At 33.0% G+C, this 22,675-nt stretch overlaps 1 protein-coding gene across 1 annotated transcript; it reads left to right on the plus strand.

Moving 5' to 3' along the window:
- The first annotated feature begins 1,166 nt into the window (after positions 1-1,166).
- Positions 1,167-22,471, plus strand: LOC149373340 (uncharacterized). Its single transcript, XM_089597468.1, has 4 exons — positions 1,167-1,355; positions 20,372-20,495; positions 21,186-21,304; positions 22,251-22,471. The coding sequence occupies exons 1-4, from the start codon at positions 1,167-1,169 to the stop codon at positions 22,284-22,286; spliced, it is 468 nt and encodes a 155-aa protein (XP_089453594.1). The 3' UTR covers positions 22,287-22,471.
- The last annotated feature ends 204 nt before the right edge of the window (positions 22,472-22,675 follow it).

Genomic DNA, 22,675 nt, shown 5'->3' on the forward strand with positions numbered 1-22,675 from the left:
TAATTGCCCAAACTTAATATTATCATCACTTGTATACATTATTTACCACAATCACTCTATTAAAAAAATCGATTAAAATTTAAGATATACCAAAAGATTCCGAGGCGCAAAGAAAAAGTTCCGAACCATCTTGTAGAATTCAATTACTAATGGTAGGATTTGTCTATACAAAAAACTATGCTGTATTTAAGTTATGCTACATAATATTTCAGATGATTTTACTCCTCATCAGATAACAGAAAACGTAACAAATAAGTAAAATATAGTAAATAATAAAAATGTATACTCGTTTTTCTTGCTGTTAAACATATCTGTTAAATAATAATAAATCCTGATATTAGAAATGAAAGCCCTAATAAAGATCTACCTCGAGATCTACAAAAACCTTTTTCACACCTCATTTTTTTTTATATTTGTCCTTGTCCAGTATTGCGGAGTTATTCGTTACCCGAGCTACCTACGTATGGAGCTTGCAACCATGAAGACCCGGAGGTCTTTCTCTCCCAATGTGAACTCTATTTCAAGGCTCATCGCACCCTGGATACCCAACAGACTTTGGTAGCAAAAAAAGGGCTTCGTGGCGACACCGAAAAATGGTGGCAGGTTTATAAATATCTGTCTTTCACCTTCAAACAATTTGGGGAGCTTCTTCGGGCACGCTTCGACAGTCCGGCGATCCAGGGAAAAATACATTCCAAGCTATATTCCAAACATCAAATAGAGAAGAAACCAGTAGCAGCATTTCTGCAGGAGAAGTACCTTCTGTTTAAAAGAATCAGTCCTGCAGCCAAGGAAGAAGTAACAACCACCATGGTCGTCGAGCTCATTCGTCCATCTATTCGTCAGTTTCTCCAAAGCCATACATTCAAGATCTACGCGGATCTTCTCACTATGGAAGTCCAGTTGGAAAAAGACGAAGGAGACCTCACGAAGACACGGGGCAAGAAGTCTGGTATTAACGCCAAGCAAACCTCAGTGACTACCTCTACTGGAGCCAACCCAAACACTTGGCCACCCAAGTGCCACTTCTGTCCCGATTACCACCTTCACAAGGACTGTCCCATTCAAATAGCTCGAGCCTCAACTCTCCCGGAAAATGAAACTGAAGTGTCAGGGGAGCTGGCAACAGGCGCTCCGGAGAGACGCCGGCAATAAATGTCACCAGCATGCCCCACCAACCACTACAAAAAATTATGGTTGGACTGGGTCAGCCAGAAATAGCTGCTCTGGTCGACCAAGCATCTACCGATAATTTTGTACATCCCTCACTACTTTCGGGACAGGAGAAGATCACACCCTATACTCAACAGTGTGACTTGGCTTGTGGTAATGCAACTCTCACGACCTCCGGCAGTGTTTGTCTTGACCTACGGATTCAGGAAAAGTAATTCAAATTTAGCTTCCTCATAGCACTAGACCTACGACATTAAATGGTCCTGGGTCTAACAACACTGTACACGGAGAAATCTATCTTGGATTTGACGAGGGGAGTGCTATACTTCGGAAGTAGCCAACGAACAACTATCTCATTTGTGTCACGCCCATCTTGGGAGAATCAGCAAACAGCTCTAAACTTAGATCAGATTCGACATCAATTCACTGGAGTAGAACGTACTGGCCTCTTTTAACTGTTGCAAGGACACGCAGAAGTCTTTGCACCTTTGACGGGAAAGTTAAGTCAAACTCGCACCATACAGGGGTCAACTGTCTCCACTCCTAGAGTTGAAGGTGGCGAGGTCATGAGCACCCAGATCCAAAGATGCGACTACGGAAGGTTTGAGGGAAGTACAGTGATATTTATTGAATATGTATTTATCTACCACTGCTTTAAGTCAGTCGAGTGGCTTAAGAGATATGCATTGCACGTATTTGCAAATCTCTGATCATACCTTATCAGTCGTCACCCAGTCCGTCTTATATACTTTACGTCTCTTTCTTACTTGCGATTTTCGCTGAAGACTAGTGGTCGCCACCTAGCGAGCGATAGGTGGTACTATCACGTACTAAGTTGGAAGTCGGAGCTGCCCACGAAATTTCATAATTCAAATTTATGTAGAAACGATCTAGTTTGAGGAAAATAATTATTTTAATATACAATAATCAATAAAATAATTCCCCAGATGGTAACAACTAATATAAGCATTCAGTTAAACCTTTAAAACCATGCTCTATTCAACTCACCATAAAAATAGTACCATGAATAATTTTTTTAACTCCAAGAAAACAACATACGTAAAAAATACGTAAAAGATGGAAAATAGTAAAAATCTATACTTGCCTTTTATCCTATTGAATAATTTGGATTAATTAAAATTATTAATTTTCAGGTGAGAGACACGAAACTAGACTACAAAAACTTTGAATTAGTCACGTATACGTACCTGTTGTTCCGTTATCCTTGTTCATCTAAACTTTGTTTTGTAATTTATTTTTTTTTTTATTTACCACAATTACTTTGTTAATTAAGTTAATTATACTTTTAGAATTACAAAAATTTTTCGACGCGCAAAGAAAACTGTTTAAAATTACATGCATAATTTGATTACTGACGATAGCATTTATCTATACCAAAAACACTAAAATGCAGTAAACTTATGATCCATAATTTTTCAGATAAGCTTTATTTCCACTAGGCAGCAAAATTCGTAGAGATTACGAAAAAAATCGAAAAAAATATAAATATATTCTCACTTATCTTGTTGTTCGATGTTTTTGTAAAATATGTACAAATACTGATATTCATTATGGGATTTATGGGGGCACTCATGAAGTTCTGTAAAAACTTATCGATAATAACTAATACAAACCATTCGTTTTTTTGTCCGTACTCGTTCTTGCCGAACAGTAAAAACACTTGTATACAGTATTCACAATAACCATTTAATAATAAATATACGTTTAAAATTATAGACGTACTGAAATTAAGTGAAACACAAAAAAAGTAGCACTTAACTAACCTTAAAAATACTATTGCTGGTATTAGCATTCGGTTGAACCTTGAAAACCATGCTCCATTTAACTCACGATAAAAATAGTATCATAAATGATTTTAAAAATAAATGATTTTATTTATAGACATTTTAAAATTATCTATAATACAAATATACTATTATTTAACTTAAGTAAAAAATAAGATCATTGACGTTAGAAGTCTGTTATACGATAAAATCTACGATTTATTTACCTTATAATAAATGTAGTCTTATAAATAATTTTTCTTCTTCCCAAAAAATCAAACACGTAAAGAATAAGTAAAAATTAGAAAATAATAAAAATTTATACTTGCTTTTAATCTTGTTAAGAAGTGTGTTTGAATTGATCAAAATCAATAATTTCCGAATGATAGGCACATAAACAGGCCTATAAAAACGTGTTAATAGTTACGTATACAAACCTCTTATTCCATTGTCCTTGTATGTTTAAGTGCAGTATTGTCATCTATTGTATACATTATTCACCACAATCACTTTGTTAAGAATGCCGATTAAAAGTTTAGATACACCGAAAGTTTTCAACGGTGCAAAGAAAGTATTTTATGACCATCTCGTAGATTTCGATCTCTTACAATAGCATTTGTCTCTAATAAAAAACGATGCTGCATTGAAAGTATGTTACTTAATATCTTACATGATTCTTGTATTCATCAAGCAAGAAAAAAGTTAAGAATACGTTAAGTATGGTAAGGATTAAATTTTGTATTTGCTTTTCTTACTTTTGGAAGTATCTGTGAAGTATTAATAAATTATTATATTAGAAATGGAAACACTAATGAAGGTCTATAAAAACTTTTTGATACTTACCAAAACGTACCTTTTATTTTGTTGTCCCTATTTGTCCTTTTTAACATCCTAACACTTGCATTTATTTTACACTTTTCTCTTTATTTTTAAAATTAAACACATTTGTAGACATCACAAGAGCTTTCAACATCTAAAGATACACGTTACTTATACTGGTTACCTAAGATCACTATCCTTCGCAGCTGACTTTGCTATCAAAAACTTTTCTGCATGATTATGATTTTAGCTATTAAAGAATATAAAATCTACTGCCACAAAATGAAATATGACCTAGTACAAAAAACTTGGTGCACAAAATACTAGTAACAAAAAAATTAATTCGCCGAAATAATTAAATAAAAAAATATTAACTTACTTACAACCATAGAAAATGAGTGATGATCTTAAAACCTTCATGATGTTAACTCTTCTGCAAGACTGAAATATTATGTTTCAGAGATGATTTTTTGTTAGAAGTACTATAAAACATAAAAATCAGATTAGATGGTAATTTTTTTTTCTCTCTTATCAAGACAAAAGGTGAAGGATTCGTCAAAGTTTGTGAATCATAAGAATGTATACTTGCTTGTCTTCTTGTTACGGGAATTCAATTACGGGATAATGAGTCCGTCTGTTGATGTGCGCACAGTGGCTGAAAGGGAATTTTCTTTACGTAATTACTGTAAAATGAAAAGAAAATGTGAGATAAATTAAAATTGGTCAGAGAGCAAGTTGATAGAAATCCAAATCTTTTGCTCGTGGTGCACTGGCAAGACCAGTAAACCTCAGTGATGGTTGGACGAAGAATTCTTTTAGAACGAGAAGCTCGTATTTGTTCTCTATTGACACAGGGGCAGATGGCGCATTTATATCTAAAACCGCCAAGTTTACGTCTAGGGGTAATCATCTCCAGTTGTCCAGCTTTAGTTATATAGTGAACTCCCAGGTATCATCGTTGGTGGCCTGAGCGTTGAGCCCAAGTAATAGATGTTATTCCTGCCGACAACGTTTGGTTTGCTACAAAATTTAAAAACTTTTATAAGTAAAGCGTTTTGTGCTTGTTGATTGGCTTCAAATTTCACTCTGAATACATAGATGTAACGTTTATACCGTAGCATCAAAGTACAACAGTAAGTAATATTTGTTCAGCTCGGTCTTACGATTTTATGAGTAAAATATTGTATTTAATATCAAAAGGAGTTTTACTGTGCAATTAATTAAATGACCAATCTCATCAGGAAGCCACAGAAACGGGAGAAGGCAAGTTTTTATTTATTCACTTGTTCTTTCGTTTTATTTATATCTTGATATGTTTTTTAACTACTAATAATACTTTAAAATTTTTTAACAGTGTTTCTAAAGTTTTTTTTTTCTAAAAATGAAAGTCATCTTAATTTTTCTCTCGAATTTAAAAGACTAATCATATAACTGACCTATTATCTTACAATTATTACACTGTTAAAAAAATTCAGGCACAATCAGTACACATATGATTAGAGAAAACTAAAAATACGTAACGAAATTTCAAAATCTGATTTTAAAAATATCTTAGAGACATTCTTACATTTAACACAGTGACTTATAATATTTGTAAAGTAGGGATTTAAATTAAAAAAAAGTCCATTACTTTAAAATACAAGTATTCTTTGAAAAGGAAATACTATACGTGATTAAAAATTCAAAAACATAACGAAATTAAAACAACACGTTAAAAATTTAAAATTTAAAAGTTTTTTGAATTTTAAATTAAATACTTGATTAAAATTATAAAACAACTTTAATAATTCAGAAGAAGCTAGGCCTAATATTACATAAAAAAATTATTAATTCCAAAATACTATTTTTGTATACAGAGGTCATTGTATTATATCGAATTAACCATATTTTGGGTACATTATATATTCCAGGAAAGTATTAGCTATGTAAAAGGCAGCTAAGTAGGTGTTAACCGCGAATTCGCAGTGTAGCAATGCTACTAGTGACTCATTATTTTTCTTCTACTTAATGAAGACAGTGAAAACTAACTTAATTAACTTATTATTGTCGTTATCAATCTATTTTTGATTCATGTGTGCGCTCAGCACCTCACCCCTATTTCTTCTTATGCTTCGTAATTGGACTTCTAGCCCGTTAATCAAATAAATAAGAAAATATTTTTTTATCTGAACTTATATCTCATATTAATCTAATTTAATAAAATATATAATTCTGAAAAAAATTTATTTACTTTATTATTGCAGTATCAATACAAATACTTGTTATTATTTAATCAAGAAAAGATTGTTATTTATAAAATACGTTGACAAATGTATTTAAGTATAACTAATAAATAAATTGTTTCCTTGGACATGCAAGCGTTAGTGTTTAGAAACCTAGCTGCTTTTCAGTATTATTTAATAAGAAAATATGCTGTGACGTGAGCATGAGCATCGCCGATTAAAAACCCACCTGTTCTTTAGTATTGATCATGAATAAAATGTGCCCTTAGGTAAAGCAAACATTGACTATTGGAAAACTAATTGTTTTTTTAATACTGTTTAATAATTAAATGTGCCCCAAGATACCCAAGTATCAGTAATAAGCAAACTCAACGGTTTATTACAATTATTAATTTGAAAAAGGTACGTGTCAACAAGCAAGCATCGGTGACTAGCAGTTCATATTTTGTTTATTATTAATACTACAAGACAGTTAATTTTATAATAGCCGATACTTGCTCGTTTAGGAAAAAATGTATTAAAAAATAAGTCGGCGAACGGCACATTATGTTGTAAAATGATACTTATAAGCAATTTTGTGTCTAATTGTCAATGCTGGCTCGCCCGTGGACTTACTTTATAAACAAATAATGCTAATAATCAATAGTTGAGATTTTAATCATTAATACTTGTTCCCCTAAGAAAATGTTTTTCTTATTGCATATTGCTGGTGCTTTCTTGGATAGAGGCATATTTTATTAATAAATAATACTAATTAACAGAAATGCGAGGCAAATTAAAAATTCTTTTGAAAATTCAAAGTTATATTATGGTAATTTAATTTTTAACAAAAAGTAATACCAATCTTTCGTTAGGATTAAAAATGCACGTGAATTTTCCAAAACATGTTGAATTGTAAGATTGTTAGTGATTATTACAGTAAATGTGTATTAATTAGACATAAATGTATAAATTAAAAACCATGACACAAAAGTTTTCACTTAAATTAAAAATTCGTTTGAATTTTTAAAAACATTTTAAATGTTAAGTCACAATATACATACATACATACATATATATATATATATATATATGTATACACAACTCAAGATCAAGAGTTATCAAGAAAGTCGAGTACAAATCAAGACAAGGACGATGTTACCGATTTCGAGAACGACTCAAGAATAATACGATATCTGTTTTTAATCCATTTGGAGAAACGACAAGATTTAGGAAAATATCGTATTCATATACAGAACTAAGCATACCCATAAAGAAACAAAATATAGATATGTACAATTGCAGATAAAAATGGGAGCTATTTTCCGCCACTGGGGACGCTCGCCATCACATTAGGTACTCGCCACACACGTGTATTTCGTATATATATATATTACGATGCGTGATGAGCCTCACATAAAATATAGATATACTAAGGTGTACAGAGTACCTCATGTGATGACGAGCGCCCCCATGGCAGAATAGACTTCATTACAATGTAAGATTAAGATAGAAAGTTCGTAAAATTCGAATGAATATAATGAATGAGGAAAAAGGCATATACCATGAACATAATGTATATGATAACACAGAAGAAAACACTGGATAAACTATAAATCTAGATTAGAAATAGGGACTCAGTTGAAAATTTATAGCTATGGTTACACCTATAGAGATAATAGCTTTATAGTTGTAGCTATAATGACTTACGTCCATAGCTAAAGTCAACTACAATGTACCTATGAATTATTGTGAATTATAGCGAATATTAAACTAAAACTATTTCTAAAACTGATTTTTTTTTTTTTAAAGTTAGTTCAAACGTAAAAGGCGTTATTACGTGGATGACAACTTAAAAACTGAGGGCTTCAAGTACTTTCTAATAAGAAGAAAAAGAATAAGTTTATTTGTTTATATAAACTTTTTAATATTCCTCGAAAGTTCTTGAATACCCTAATTTTTAAGTTATCATCCACATAATAACGCCTTTCATGGCTGATATAACTTTTAAAAAACGAGAATTAAAAACAACTTTTTCTTAAAATACGCGAAAAATTTATAACTGAACACCTACATTTTACAACTACTATTCACAAAAATGTATAGATACGTTGTTGTTGATTATAGCTATAAATATATACCATTGTAGCTATAATAAAAGCTATATTATTCATAGGCATAATTATAGCTATAAATTTTAGACAAAGGAGTAGAAATTCAATACGTATATTGCAAACAACATACTGGCAGAAAAAAGAGTGAGATTTTGTTACAATAACATTAAAAAAAAGTACCACCGAGGGTATCGACGTATTCGACGTAGTGGCCTCGGACGCGTACGATAAATATATTGCTATATGCATCCATGCGCCTTTTCTAACCTATACGCCTTGCGACACGCGCTACTTTCTTCAGATTAGAGAATTGAACAAAGTACTGATAACCACTGTTCTATTGAATAATTAGGTTTTTGAGCTACATAATGAGCAGTACAGTGATAAATTAGTTTTTAAAATTTATTAAAGTAAATATACGATTCTAAAATTTGTTTTGTGGCTTTTTGTTAACCTCAAGGTTTGAAAAACTATTGTCGTTGATTTTAAATAGTAAAACTAAATCCAGTATTAAATACAAATAATATAGCACATTGTCATACTTAAATTTTTCAATGTATCAAGCTGTGAAAAAAAACTATTATAAAAATCTACATCATGCATGATATGAATTGGATGATTAAAAAGGGGCACTTTAAGGGTATTAACATAAATTGAGGAGCTGGAAACGAAAAGGGCGCATAAGTTGAGAAACACGTAAAAGTATTGTCCAAGGAGTAAATTTTTCAAACTCACCATATCGATTTTTAAAAAATACTAGCTTGTATAGAATGAAAATCCACACCTTTTTAACATTTACAACTTTTCGAATCAAGTCGTACTTTTTGAGATAAGAAATAAAAACCGCATTTCTTGAAAACTCAAATTCAATCACTTTTAAAAACATAAATTGCTGTTTCTCAGTCAATTATGATCGAAATCGTTTGAAATTTAGTACGGGTACGTGGAATGCCTCAGCACTACCGATGAATTAATCAGATTTAGTTGAATTTTTTATAATTAATTAATATTTAATTAGAAGTAGGTAGTGCACGGATTACGAAGGTTGTCAACTTCAATGAAATAAAGTGTGCGGGAAAGTTTCAGCTTGACAAAACTTTCAGCGACAAAGTTGTTCGTTAATATTCGAAGAAGTTTTCCTAAAAGTTTTAAATCGATTTATCAAAAAACAGCCGAGATAGAGAACTTTTTGTAACAACGTGCACGGATGGTAGGCAATAAGCTGTCACTGGCATGCAGCAGACGGCCTAACCTGATGGTGTTGTTGAGCTGGGCGACCGCCGTGGCTCAGTTATTGTCAGCTGTGCACGTTATATTTATACAAAGTTCTATATTCCGGCTGTTCTTCAAGAATACCTACGCTCCTGAAATGAATAATATAAATGATGAAATCTTGTAAAGAATTAAAGACAATCAGGTTAGGCCATCTGCTGCATGCCGATGACAGCTTATTGCCTACCATCTGTGCACGTTGTTACAAAAAGGTCTCTATCTCGGCTGTTTTTTGATAAATCGATTTGAAACTTTTAGGAAAACTTCTTCGAATATTGAGGAACAACTTTGTCGCTGAAAGTTTTGTCAAGTTGAAACTTTCCCGCACAATTTATTTCATTGAAGTTGACAACCTTCGTAATCCGTGCACTACCTACTTCTAATTAAATATTAATTAATTATAAAAAATTTAACTAAATCTGATTAATTCATCGGTAGCGCTGAGGCATTCCACGTACCCGTACTAAATTTTAAACGATTTCGATCATAATTGACTGAGAAACAGCAATTTATGTTTTTAAAAGTGATTGAATTTGAGTTTTCAAGAAATGCGGTTTTTATTTCTTATCTCAAAAAGTACGACTTGATTCAAAAAGTTGTAAATGTAAAAAAGGTGTGGATTTTCATTCTATACAAGCTAGTATTTTTTAAAAATCGATATGTTGAGTTTGAAAAATTTACTCCTTGGATAATACTTTTACGTGTTTCTCAACTTATGCGCCCTTTTCGTTTCCAGCTCCTCAATTTACGTCAACAAAAAAACAGAGCCGTGCTAAAAAGAGCCGTACACGGAGCAATTAATGGCTTTGCGCTAATGTGTCTCGTCCTCATAGATGAATGACGAATTTGCATTCGGCATGAATAAAAATAAGAAAATTTAGCATCAGGGTCGTACTAAAAATAAAAAGCACTTACCTAATTAGTAGTTTTTGTCAAACAATTCTCTGCCACGTTCGCCGACGATTGCTACTTGATAATGAAAGCCGTTGGTAACTTTTTCCACAAGCAGGCGCACGACTTTCACTTCGTGGGTGACGTTAGACGTACACTGAAAAACTATCGGTACCGCTGTTAACTCGCAGGTGGCACTGCTGTACTGCCGTAGCTTCGGCGTAAGAGAAGCGCCGATACTGTTGGCTTCAAGATGGCAAAAAGTGGTCCCCCCACCACTCTCCCGTCTAAGAAGAGTGGTAGGGGGACTGCTTTTTGGTCGCGGCTGCGCGACAGCCAAAAGCGTCGTCTGTTACGACAGTGGTTCTCAAATACTATAGTCACTAGTCATTTATAATGTAGCCATATATATACATGTGTGTATATAATATTTACCAGCTGATTGTTGCGCTATATAGTGGTTAAATGCTCTGTGTTGTCTGTTCTGTCATTCCTGTCTCCTGTACCGGTGCTGATAACTGAGATACCAGGAGCCAAGCCAACGTTAATGCTGGTACTTATAAGTACTGACCAATGGCTTGACCTTGACTTCTCTTCAACCAACTGTGGCCTTTTTCACCAAGTCAAACGATGAGGTGAGCAAAGATACTACTGTTAGTGCTAGTAGTTTGACAAGTAGCTGCTAAGCAGATCTGACAAGTAAACTGCATATTTCAGTTATAAGCCCAACAGTGTTTGGTGAGTTGCAGTGCTTGTTTTTTTATTCTCTTTTTGTACATTTTTTTGTCTCTCTTAAATTTGTATATAAATCAAGCAGGACTTTAACGTGGGATTGCTAACAAATGAGTAATTCCCACAAGTTTCCAGTCACAAAGTTATGATTTACTTTTCCTGCAATTAAATCAAACAAAACAAAAAAAAACGCTGTGTCTATTCGCACCGAGCCTAGGACAATGAGCCGAATCGGACGATGAGCCGAATCGGACGTTCAGCCGAAAACTCGGACATTGAGCCGAACAACCAAAAGCATACGCAATGCAGCCAACTCAAGCGGGCCAAACTCAAATCGTATTAAAAATAGGTAATGTCAGCCTGCGCGCACAAACTGCAGATGGCGCGGCTGCATCTAAAAAGCTTGCCCGACAAAGTTAGCGTTTTTTTCACATCGGGGCTATCGAGTGGGACGTCTAGGTATGTGGACCTGCCGCAGACGTTGTCTAGGAGGTGCTCCCCAGGAAGTGAAGCTTTTTTCACGTCTGGGCTATCTAGTGCGACGTCTAGGTATGTGGACTCTCCGCAGACGGTATCTATGCGGTGCTCCCCAGGAAATGAAGCTTTTTTCACGTCTGGGCTATCGAGTGAGACGTCTAGGTATGTGGACCCGCTGCAGACGTTGTCTAGGAGTTACTCCCCAGGAATTAAAGCTTTTTTCAAGTCTGGGCTATCTAGTGCGACGTCTAGGTATGTGGACTCGCCACTGACGGTGTCTAGGTGGTGCTCCCCAGGAATTAAAGCTTTTTTCAAGTCTGGGCTATCTAGTGTGACGTCTTGGTATGTGGACTCGCTGCAGACGGTGTCTAGGTGGTGCTCCCCAGGAAGTGAAGCTTTTTTCACGTCTGGGCTATCGAGTGGGACGTCTAGGCATGTGGACCTGCCGCCGACGTTGTCTAGGAGGTACTCCCTAGGAAGTAAAGCTTTTTTTAAGTCTGGGCTATCGAGTGGGACGTCTAGGTATGTGGACCCACCGCAGACGGTGTCTAGGAGGTACTCTCTAGGAAGTGAAGCTTTTTTCACACCTGGGCTATCGAGGGCGATGTCTAGGTATATATACACTCACCACAGGTGGCGTGTAGAAAGTACTCGTTAGGACGTGAAGCTTTTTTTTCGTCTTGGCTATCGAGTGTGATGCCTGGGTACACATATACTGACCAAAGTTGGTATCTAGGAGGTCTTCCTAATACAAAAATATATACACTTATTTTTCTAGCAAAACTATAAGGCACTCTAAACTCTTCTCTTTTGTGATATTTGTATGAAATATCATAGTTATGGATGCCAGAGATTTTCATAATTTATAGTACTATAAATTTTTTACCTAAATAAAACGACATACAACCAGTATTTACACATTCTACATAAACAAGTATATCCTAGCGGGCAAACTTAGTGAATTCTCTTCATTTTAGTCGGATTATTTTCATTTTCAAGCTTATTTTGTCCTTGTCTTGAACTCCTGTGCTCACTTTCCAATGCTCCCATTTCTTATTTGCTGTTAAAAAAAAATTTTTTTTTTTAAATATATAATAGTTTAAACACATATTTGTTAGGGAACTCTAGTTTATATCTATTACCTCATCTATAGTATTAATATATTATAATTAGTGTATTTAAACCTTTTGGTATGATTTGTTCCTCCTGTAATTCGTTTTCGCTCTCTACTTGATCAAGTTATGCGACGTTTCTGTTACCATTGTTGTCATTGTTTGAATCTGAATAATAAAATACGTAAATGCAATATTTTACGCTTAAACATATGTATTTTTCCAGTAGTAGTATTAGTTGTTTTTCATGTCAAAGTATGAATTAAAAAATTTTTTAAAAGAAGTGGCTCAATTTATAGAGAAAAAAAAATTATTATCCAAAGTATAATTGTCATTTATTTTGCCTGAGGAAAAAGTATAATCATATTCTTGAGTAAAAAATTTTTTTGAATCCTCATTATTACCACTATAACATTAGCTTTTAGATGTTTTTGTAAATTATCTTTATTTATACTGTAATAGTTACATTTTAGATATAATTGTGTATTCTCAAACGTAGAACCACATGATCTTCAATATTTTTTCACCATATGTACATATAAAACACAAATTGTATTAGACGAAATAATTTTTAGACACGTCATAATATTTTCATCAATTTTCAGAGTATCAGACATGTATTAAAATACATCTAAGTGTATATTTTTTAACGATCTACAACTTAACTATCCACATACCTAGACTTCCCATTCGATAGCCCAGACGTGAAAAAAGCTTCACTTCCTGGGGAGCACTGCCTAGACAACGTCTGCGGCGGGTCCACATACCTAGACGTCCCACTCGATAGCCCAGACGTGAAAAAAAGCTTCACTTCCTGGGGAGCACCTCCTAGACAACGTCTGCGGTGGGTCCACATACCTAGACGTCCCACTCGATAGCCCAGACGTGAAAAAAGCTTCACTTCCTGGGGAGCACCACCTAGACACCGTCTGCGGTGAGTCCACATACCTAGACGTCGCACTAGATAGCCCAGACGTGAAAAAAGCTTCACTTCCTGGGGAGCACCACCTAGACACCGTCTGCAGCGAGTCCACATACCTAGACGTCGCACTCGATAGCCCCGATGTGAAAAAAACGCTAACTTTGTCGGGCAAGCTTTTTAGATGCAGCCGCGCCATCTGCAGTTTGTGCGCGCAGGCTGACATTACCTATTTTCAATACGATTTGAGTTTGGCCCGCTTCAGTTGGCTGCATTACGTATGCTTTTGTTTGTTCGGCTCAATGTCCGAGTTTTCGGCTGAACGTCCGATTCGGCTCATTGTCCTAGGCTCTTCGCACCAAATCCACGTAATTACGTGGATAAAAGGTTAGGAATTTTAAAGAAAAACGCTACTTTTTTAAATGAAGTACGTCCACTTAAAGTGAAGTTCGCACACGTGATGATACGTAGATATATAAATTTTTATTTAGGTATCAGACAAGTAAAAATAAAAATTGTGCTTTCATACACACACATGTACTCTTATAGGCACGCATAAGCTTACGGACACGTAATCTTCAAAATACGTCACTTTACAGATAAGTTGCTTACTTACAGCCACGTCAGCTTACGGGCACGTATGCTTACGGGCACGTAAAAACTGCAAACATCTAATTCGCTTTAATTTGAACGTAAGCTTACAGGTACGTAAGCTTACAGGTACGTATACTAACGGGCACGTAAAAACTAAAAACATCTAATTCGCTTTAATTTGAACGTAAGCTTATAGGTACGTATACTTACGGGCACGTATGCTTACGGGCACGTAAAAACTAGAAACATCTAATTCGCTTTAATTTGAACGTAAGCTTGCAGGTACGTAAGCTTACAGGTACGTATACTTACGGGCACGTAAAAACTAAAAACATCTAATTCGCTTTAATTTGAACGTAAGCTTAAAGGTACGTAAGCTTACAGGTACGTATACTTACGGGCACGTAGAAACTAAAAACATCTAATTCGCTTTAATTTGAACGTAAGCTTACAGGTACGTATACTTACGGGCACGTATGATTACGGGCACGTAAAAACTAAGAACATACAATTTGCTTCGATTAGCACGTAAAGCTTGCAGGTACGTAAGCTTACAGGTACGTATGCTTACGGGCACGTAAAGTCTGTAAGCATTATTTTGTTTTTATACGCAAGTTCGCGCTCACGTGAGCTTTTAGGCATATATATCAGCTTACGGCTATTAGAATTAGAACATATCAATTAGCACTTGGACGCAAGTATTAGAAACATTAATTGGCACTTGCACGTAAGCCTTGTTACACGTTAGTTTATGTATAATCAGAGTACTAATGTATTATTACTTACTTCAGCTCAATGTGTATATTCTCATATTTATCATATTTAGAATATGTTTTTGTGATTCACTGCATTCGTTATAAGTCCCTGGATTTCTTTATTAATGCCATTAAACATTGTGGCATATTTCATCACTAAAAAATATGCACGTAAAAGCCTACATAAAATTTTATTCTTGTATTTGGGTGAACATGTCTCTATAATCACATTTTACTTGAAGAAAGAAAATTAATGTTTACATGCTAATTTTATAAGGTATGTATATTTTTTGTTTATAAACTAATAAAAATCCACCTAATTTTTATTTTTTGTCAAAGTGTAGTTTTCCAGGCTCTCACTTTCAATAGGTAAAGTGTTGTAAGTACAATCGTTTTACATTAAAGTATACATTGTAGAATATATAATATAGGATTTTAAGTTAGAAATGATGATTTTGTTCTATTCAAGTTGTTTTTTCTGTAAATTGTATTAAAATACACAGTTTGAAATTTATTTATAAAAGTACATAAAATTCATTTTACATCTTTTATTACTAAAAGTGACAATCTACATAAATAATAGAAAAAAATTTGAATATGGTTACAATACGTATGTTTTGTTAACAATACAATGCTTATTTTTAAAAACTTTCATAATTATACATTTATTTTTTTGTACACGAATAATCGCATGTTAAATTGCACACATTTCTTATTTTGTTTGGAAAACATAGATCAATGTTTTATTTTAATGTGTTATTATCTAATTTTTGTAAGACGACTAATAATTTTAAAAATCATATATCTGAAATGGGTTTCCTTTTTTTGATCGGTTTTTTTTGTATCTGATACGACAACTAAGCTCCTTTTACCTGTCCAATTATTTTTTGAGGTTTTGGTGTTTTCACATTTTTTAAGTTTATTACAAGATTTTTTTTTTTTTCTTAAATATGTAAATGTTTAAACAAATTTTCAATACTTTGATCCTCTTCAGAAGTTTGTAATAATATGTTGTCTGATACTTTTTCAACAATATGTATTTTTTTGTTATCTTTTAGTAAACTCAGCATTGTATCTAAATGCTTTATATTAGTTCTATATTTTTCATTATTTTGTACAGATATTACGTCTATTATTTCATCAGTTCGTATTTTTAGTTGTCTTCTTTTTTCATTTATATCTAATTTTCTTGGAGTTTTTATTGTTTTAACATTATTCATTGGTGTGGGTTCATGGTGACTTGATGATGAGTAGGTATTGAAGAAATTTTGATCTGTTAGAGTACCAGCTTTTTTTTCCCACCAGCGACGGTGGCATAATTTTTCATCAAATAGTGATAAATTAAACAAACGCCGTGCTGCAAAGATATGGCGGCACGGTAAGTCCATACTCTAGTTACTAATGCATTGACACATTTGTGTATTAGTTATTAAAGTCTCATTGTTCATGTTGAATAGACACTTTTTTTCAGCAAAATTAATTTTGACAAAAGAGACGAATAAAAATTTTTTAAGTTAATCTTCAATTTTTTGTGCTGCATAAGGAGTTAGAAATGCCATGTATTTCAATTGGGTTTTACCCAAGTCTGTTTTTTGTACTGAATGTACATTTTCTTTTAATTTTCTTTGAATATCTGTGTAATCAGCTTCATCTAGACGATGTTGATTCCATTCAAAAAAATCAGTTATGAATTGACAGAGTGAATTATACTTATATAAATAACCTTTTAGCTTACTATTGATACTTTCGATACGATTATTTGTAAGATTCCCAAAATTTGATTTAAGGATGTTGAATTTTGTCCACTCTTTTTTAATCGGTGCCCAATTTTTTTCGAAATATTCTTGAACTATTTTTGGAGTCCTCTCTTTAAGTTGTTTATAGTTCCATTCATATTCATTTTCATTTGAACTTTTCACCATTCTATCAATTATTTTTAAAGCTTCTTCTCTCTCTTGTAAAGTAATTTTCATTTTATTTGTACAAATCTCCCGAGAAAAAGTTCTCAAAGTGTGGAACTGACAAATGAACATGTTTACGTTTTTAAATACTTCTTTAATGACTGTCCGTTCTGTCATATCCTTATCAGTCATCACACCGATTGTTTTTTGGCAAGCTTCGAAATGTGATTTATAAAATGATTCTATGAACCATTTAACGACTGGTTTTGTTTCATTACTGAGAATCCCAACACCAACAACTTGTGTGCGACCATTATTATCCTCGATAACAATTAACATCAGAGTGTATTTGTTTTTAAAAATCTTGTATGTTCCATCAATTAGTAGAATTTCGGGAAACCTTGCCATATTTTTTTTCATGTGTTCCGTACAAAAATAGAGACCTTGAAATTTATTTTCTTCATCAATTAAAATTTTTGTAGTTGCTCCTAAAATTTTTCAAATTACTTAATGAGTTTGTAGGACTCGTGTATAAAAAAAAAGCGATATGTAATATCGAAGGCAATAACGTCATTACTGCACTAAATCGGTTGTTTCTCATCCAGTCTTATAAGACTCTGGAAGCGTGGAGGGGGTAAGTACCCTGTCCAGTCTCACTCAAGTGTGAATAGAGGCTCGCTCGGGAAATGAGCAGGGTAGACAGTATATGTATATATAGGTATGTATATATATATATGTATATATAGGTATATATATATATATATATATATATATATATATATATATATATATATATATAGGTATATATATATATATATATATATATATATATATATATATATATATATATATATATATATAGGTATGTATATATATATGTATATATACATATATATATTTATCGTACTATATATATTCATAACATATATAGACATGTGTAAACAAGCCGAGCAGCAGCCGACGCGGTTTTAACACTACAGATATAGGTTGATCGTTTTGACAATGCGACGATTCAGTCACTAAAGTAAACCTACTTCATTTAAAAAAAGTTAACGTGCATGTGCTGGGGGAGTGTTCGTTGTCCTGGTGATGATGCAGTCATTCAGGCTAACTTGATCCATGCATCTTAGCTGTCCAGCTGACCAGTTCCTTGGTGACTATGCAATTACCCAGGACAACGTACCCCATGCAGCAAACTTGATCTGTTTGCACTATGCAAGAGTAGGTTTGATAATTTCCCTAGCTTTGATGTTACACAGGAAAAAAGAGAATGCATCGTTCAGCTGACTTAACTTGCCGGTGTTGAGGCTCATTTTTTTGTTCTTGGCAATAATGGTTGGTGAATACTGGGAGCTCTTTATAGTAGATTTGACCTGCTGGTGATAAGCGTGATGGTTTTCTCCTAGAGACGACTTTTAACACCACACATACTCAGAATAACATAAAGGACATTAGCATATATATCACTAAGAGAGAAAAATGTTATTTTTATATAGTAGAGCCAATTTTCAAATGTTCTTGTGCCTGCTTATCCCCTTCCATTGTTAGAGTTTATGACTATTTACCTATGAATGATCATTTATAGTGTATCAGCCTCCAAGTATACTAACCTTGGGGAGGTATGTACACTATCAGGAATATATAAATACATTTCATTTAGAATGGTATGTGGTCATTATGTGTGTATATGTATATAATTATTGATGTCAACCTGGTGTGTGGATTAGTTATCCTGGTACTGATGCAGTGTTTCAAGACACACAACCGACTAAACATCTGGTCCATGGTGCGTTCTTTTCTATATGATGAGGATTTATTCATTTTGGACAATATGCTTGGTGCAGCATAATTTACCTCGTAGTTCTTTGGTGCATGTTAATGCTTACCTGGTGATGATGCTGTTGAATATGGTAACATTCTTGGTTTCATAGACTTGACTTGTTTGTACTTAGGTGCAAGGTTTACTGTCCTGGTGATGACATGTGTGTACATGCTAGCAGAAGGAGAATCATACACCGAAGCAAAAAAAAATTTTTGTAAAATAAGTGATAACTGACTGAGGACTGAAAATACGATGGATTTGTAAAAAGCCTATAAAAAGTTGAGGAAACTTTTATTTAATCATTTTATAAACCAAAATATTACTATTCGTACATAGTGTTCTTGATACTTGATTATCTCAGTTTTAAAAATACTAAAAAAAACCATTTATTTTTTAATCACCGATGCTTGCTCAGCTAAGGAAACATAAATAATACTATTATATATAACTTCATTACCAGTTTCATTTCTGAAGATTATGAATTTTTATTGTCAGCTATCACTTATTTTACAAAAATTTTTTTTGCTTCGGTGTATGATTCTCCTTCTGCTAGCATGTACACACATGTCATCACCAGGACAGTAAACCTTGCACCTAAGTACAAACAAGTCAAGTCTATGAAACCAAGAATGTTACCATATTCAACAGCATCATCACCAGGTAAGCATTAACATGCACCAAAGAACTACGAGGTAAATTATGCTGCACCAAGCATATTGTCCAAAATGAATAAATCCTCATCATATAGAAAAGAACGCACCATGGACCAGATGTTTAGTCGGTTGTGTGTCTTGAAACACTGCATCAGTACCAGGATAACTAATCCACACACCAGGTTGACATCAATAATTATATACATATACACACATAATGACCACATACCATTCTAAATGAAATGTATTTATATATTCCTGATAGTGTACATACCTCCCCAAGGTTAGTATACTTGGAGGCTGATACACTATAAATGATCATTCATAGGTAAATAGTCATAAACTCTAACAATGGAAGGGGATAAGCAGGCACAAGAACATTTGAAAATTGGCTCTACTATATAAAAATAACATTTTTCTCTCTTAGTGATATATACCCAATCAAAAGGATCCATATGGAAATCCATATGGATTTTCCATAAGGAAATCCATATGGCGTTTTGGAACAAAATCCATATGGATTTCCATATAGATTCATCCAATTAAATTTCCATGTGGAGTAATCCATATGGATTTTCACATAGACGTATGCGTTTGTCATCACTGCATTAAGCATAAGCGTAAAATGCATATAGCACTAATGATATTCCGCATTTATTGGATTGAAGATTTCCATATGGATGGATCCATATGGAACAATCCATATGGATTTTTATCTGGAATTTTTATTTTGTCATTATAGCAGTGTAAGAATAGAATACACAATAAGAGTAATTATCCGAATAGAGTTTCATATAGATTTATCTATATGGATTTCCATATGGATTTTTATACAGACAGAACCATTTGCTATACCTGCATTCAGCATAAGTGTAAAATGCATGTGGCACTAATAATATTTAGAAAACATTTAAATGAAGATTTCTATATGGATAGATTCATATAAATCAATCCATATGGATTTTATAACTGGAATTTTTATATTGCCAGAATATCATTGTAACAATAAAATATACGATAAGAGTAATTATCCATATGGATTTTTATATAGACTTATCCATGTGGATTTCCATATAGATTTTTATTTGGATGGATCCATATGGAACAATCCACATGGATTTTGTATCTGGAATTTTTATTTTGTCATTATAGCAGTGTATTAATAGAATATACACCAAGAGTAATTGTCTATGTCTGACAAAAACACGAGAGTGCGGGACTAGTAGTGGAAGTCGAAGAGAAGTTATTCCTGATGATACTGTGAATTGTTTAAAAGGTAATTCATATATAATGCATACAAGATTGTTTCTATTAATTTCTCTGTAATAGTAAAAAGCAATAATTCAAAGACTTAAATTACAATTAACTGTATGGAGCGATCGTAAGAAATTATTTTATCATTATTAAAATATAGTAACTAAAGCAGTAGAGAAAATGTCAGTCGCTGTTATTAACAAAAATTCAAGTATTAGTGTAACTTATGAAAATAATAGTAATATGTATATAAGAACATTTCAATTATTCAATTATTTTACCTGTGGAGTGCTAGATGCGTGATAGGAGAAAGTAATATTTGTGTGGAAGACAAAGACCAACAATCATGCAACAATCAGTTAATTCTTTTCAAAATAAAAATTTTATGATTACAAGTGTGTGGAAAAAAATTACTGCCCGTAAGTACGTTGGCTAGACATTATCGTAACATTTGAAATGTTGTATTCACATTTCTCAAAATTTTCATTGTAAGTATGAATAATGGCCTATTAATAATGGTCTATTCACATACGATGCGAAGAAAGCCGGTCTTTAACTTTGATAGTGATAAACCCTGATTGAGGCATTTGTACTTTCGTTGGTTTTTGCATTAATTTTATGTGGATAAAGTGCACGCTTCGCACGAATAATAACTATGAATTTAAAAAAATTACATACTACAGTACTTAACAGTTGTAAAAAATTGTTTCAGAGTGCTTAACCTGGTTTGCAACGCATAAACCGTCTTTGACAGAAGCTAAAAAAGCGGAGGCCATCAAAAATATGAATAAGTTTATAACCGAAGAAATAAATTACCAGATCAAGAAGGAGGTAAGCAAGCAATGTCCATTACTTAATTGGGATCTTTCGTGAAAAAGTACGGGTAAAAATGTAAAATTTAAATGTAAATGAACATATTGAAAATGTAAATGTACATATTAAAACATATTTCAAATTTTTCCTCATGAACGAAAAATAACGGTTATTTTCAAATTTTGGCGCTTACGTAGATGATGTCATGTTGAAATTTACAATTTTTTAATTAAGTTTACTCGTTTTCTTTAATTTAATACAAAACGTCATAATCTTTTGCTTATTAAAATCACTTGGTCAATTAAAAAGTTTCGTTCTAATCAAGATTAAACCCAGACTAACGGATTACTAATGTCGTGACTAGTGCGCTAGACCACCGTGTACTCAGGATCATATTTATGTAGTATATTTCTTGTGGCTTTCTTGCTTCTCCTGCCTACTGGTACTCACAGTTATTACCTTATTTTCATACACTATTACATTTTTAAAGTAAATTATGACTGAAATAATGTATTTGTGCAATATTCTTGCGTTGTATTGACTTGCTATATTCTTATATCTCTATGTGATATCCATACTGACTTGCGACTAAATTAAGAGTCTGAATTTTTCGGACTGGAAGAAAACTGGAAAATAATAAAATCACCATTTTGCATTGACAAACCTTGTAAAAACGATGTTTAACGATAGTTCTTGTCCAGATTTTTTGTGTAAATCATAGTTTAACGTTAAAAATGTCGAATTATTACGAAATATCAGGTGTGTAGCAGTGTTAAGTATTTTTTTATTGATTTAGGAAATTTGGAAGACGAATTTAGACGTACATAAATAGCGCGGTAAACAGGCTCGTCTGCTACACAAACTGACATGTAGATCTACCGCGCCACTTGATTTCGAACTTTCTGTATAAAATGCAATGAGAATAAAAACTTTGCCGATAAAAAAAAATTTTTTTTGGTTTCAGAAAAAAATTAAGAAGAAGTCTGTCACTTCAGGATAGTGATTCAACAAACATCACTGTTTCAATCATATTGTGAGTGTTTTCCATTGTCCGTTTGAAATGATTTTGATAACATACGTTTAAAAATCACAGTTGTGAACTTGACTCTTAATCAACAAAAGAAACCCAAGAAACAAGTTCGTATGACTTAATTTGAAATATTTCAAAATAAATGTATGATGAATCTTTCGTCCTCAGGTGTAAGTATAATTATGTATGCTTCTTTAAAATTAACACTGTGATGTAATGGAGGAAGTACAACAAAAATAATAATTCTTGAAATTAAACTTTGTTAAACATGATTTGTCTTGTTAAATATTAATTTATATAGACCCTAATGTAGAACATCTGCACCTTTTATAAGCTTTTTCGATAACATTACCCCAACA

Source organism: Copidosoma floridanum, unplaced genomic scaffold (genome assembly GCF_036245765.1).
Source record: "Copidosoma floridanum isolate Cflo_tuat_1 unplaced genomic scaffold, Cflo_Japanese_pri ptg000032l, whole genome shotgun sequence".
Taxonomy (NCBI): domain Eukaryota; kingdom Metazoa; phylum Arthropoda; class Insecta; order Hymenoptera; family Encyrtidae; genus Copidosoma; species Copidosoma floridanum.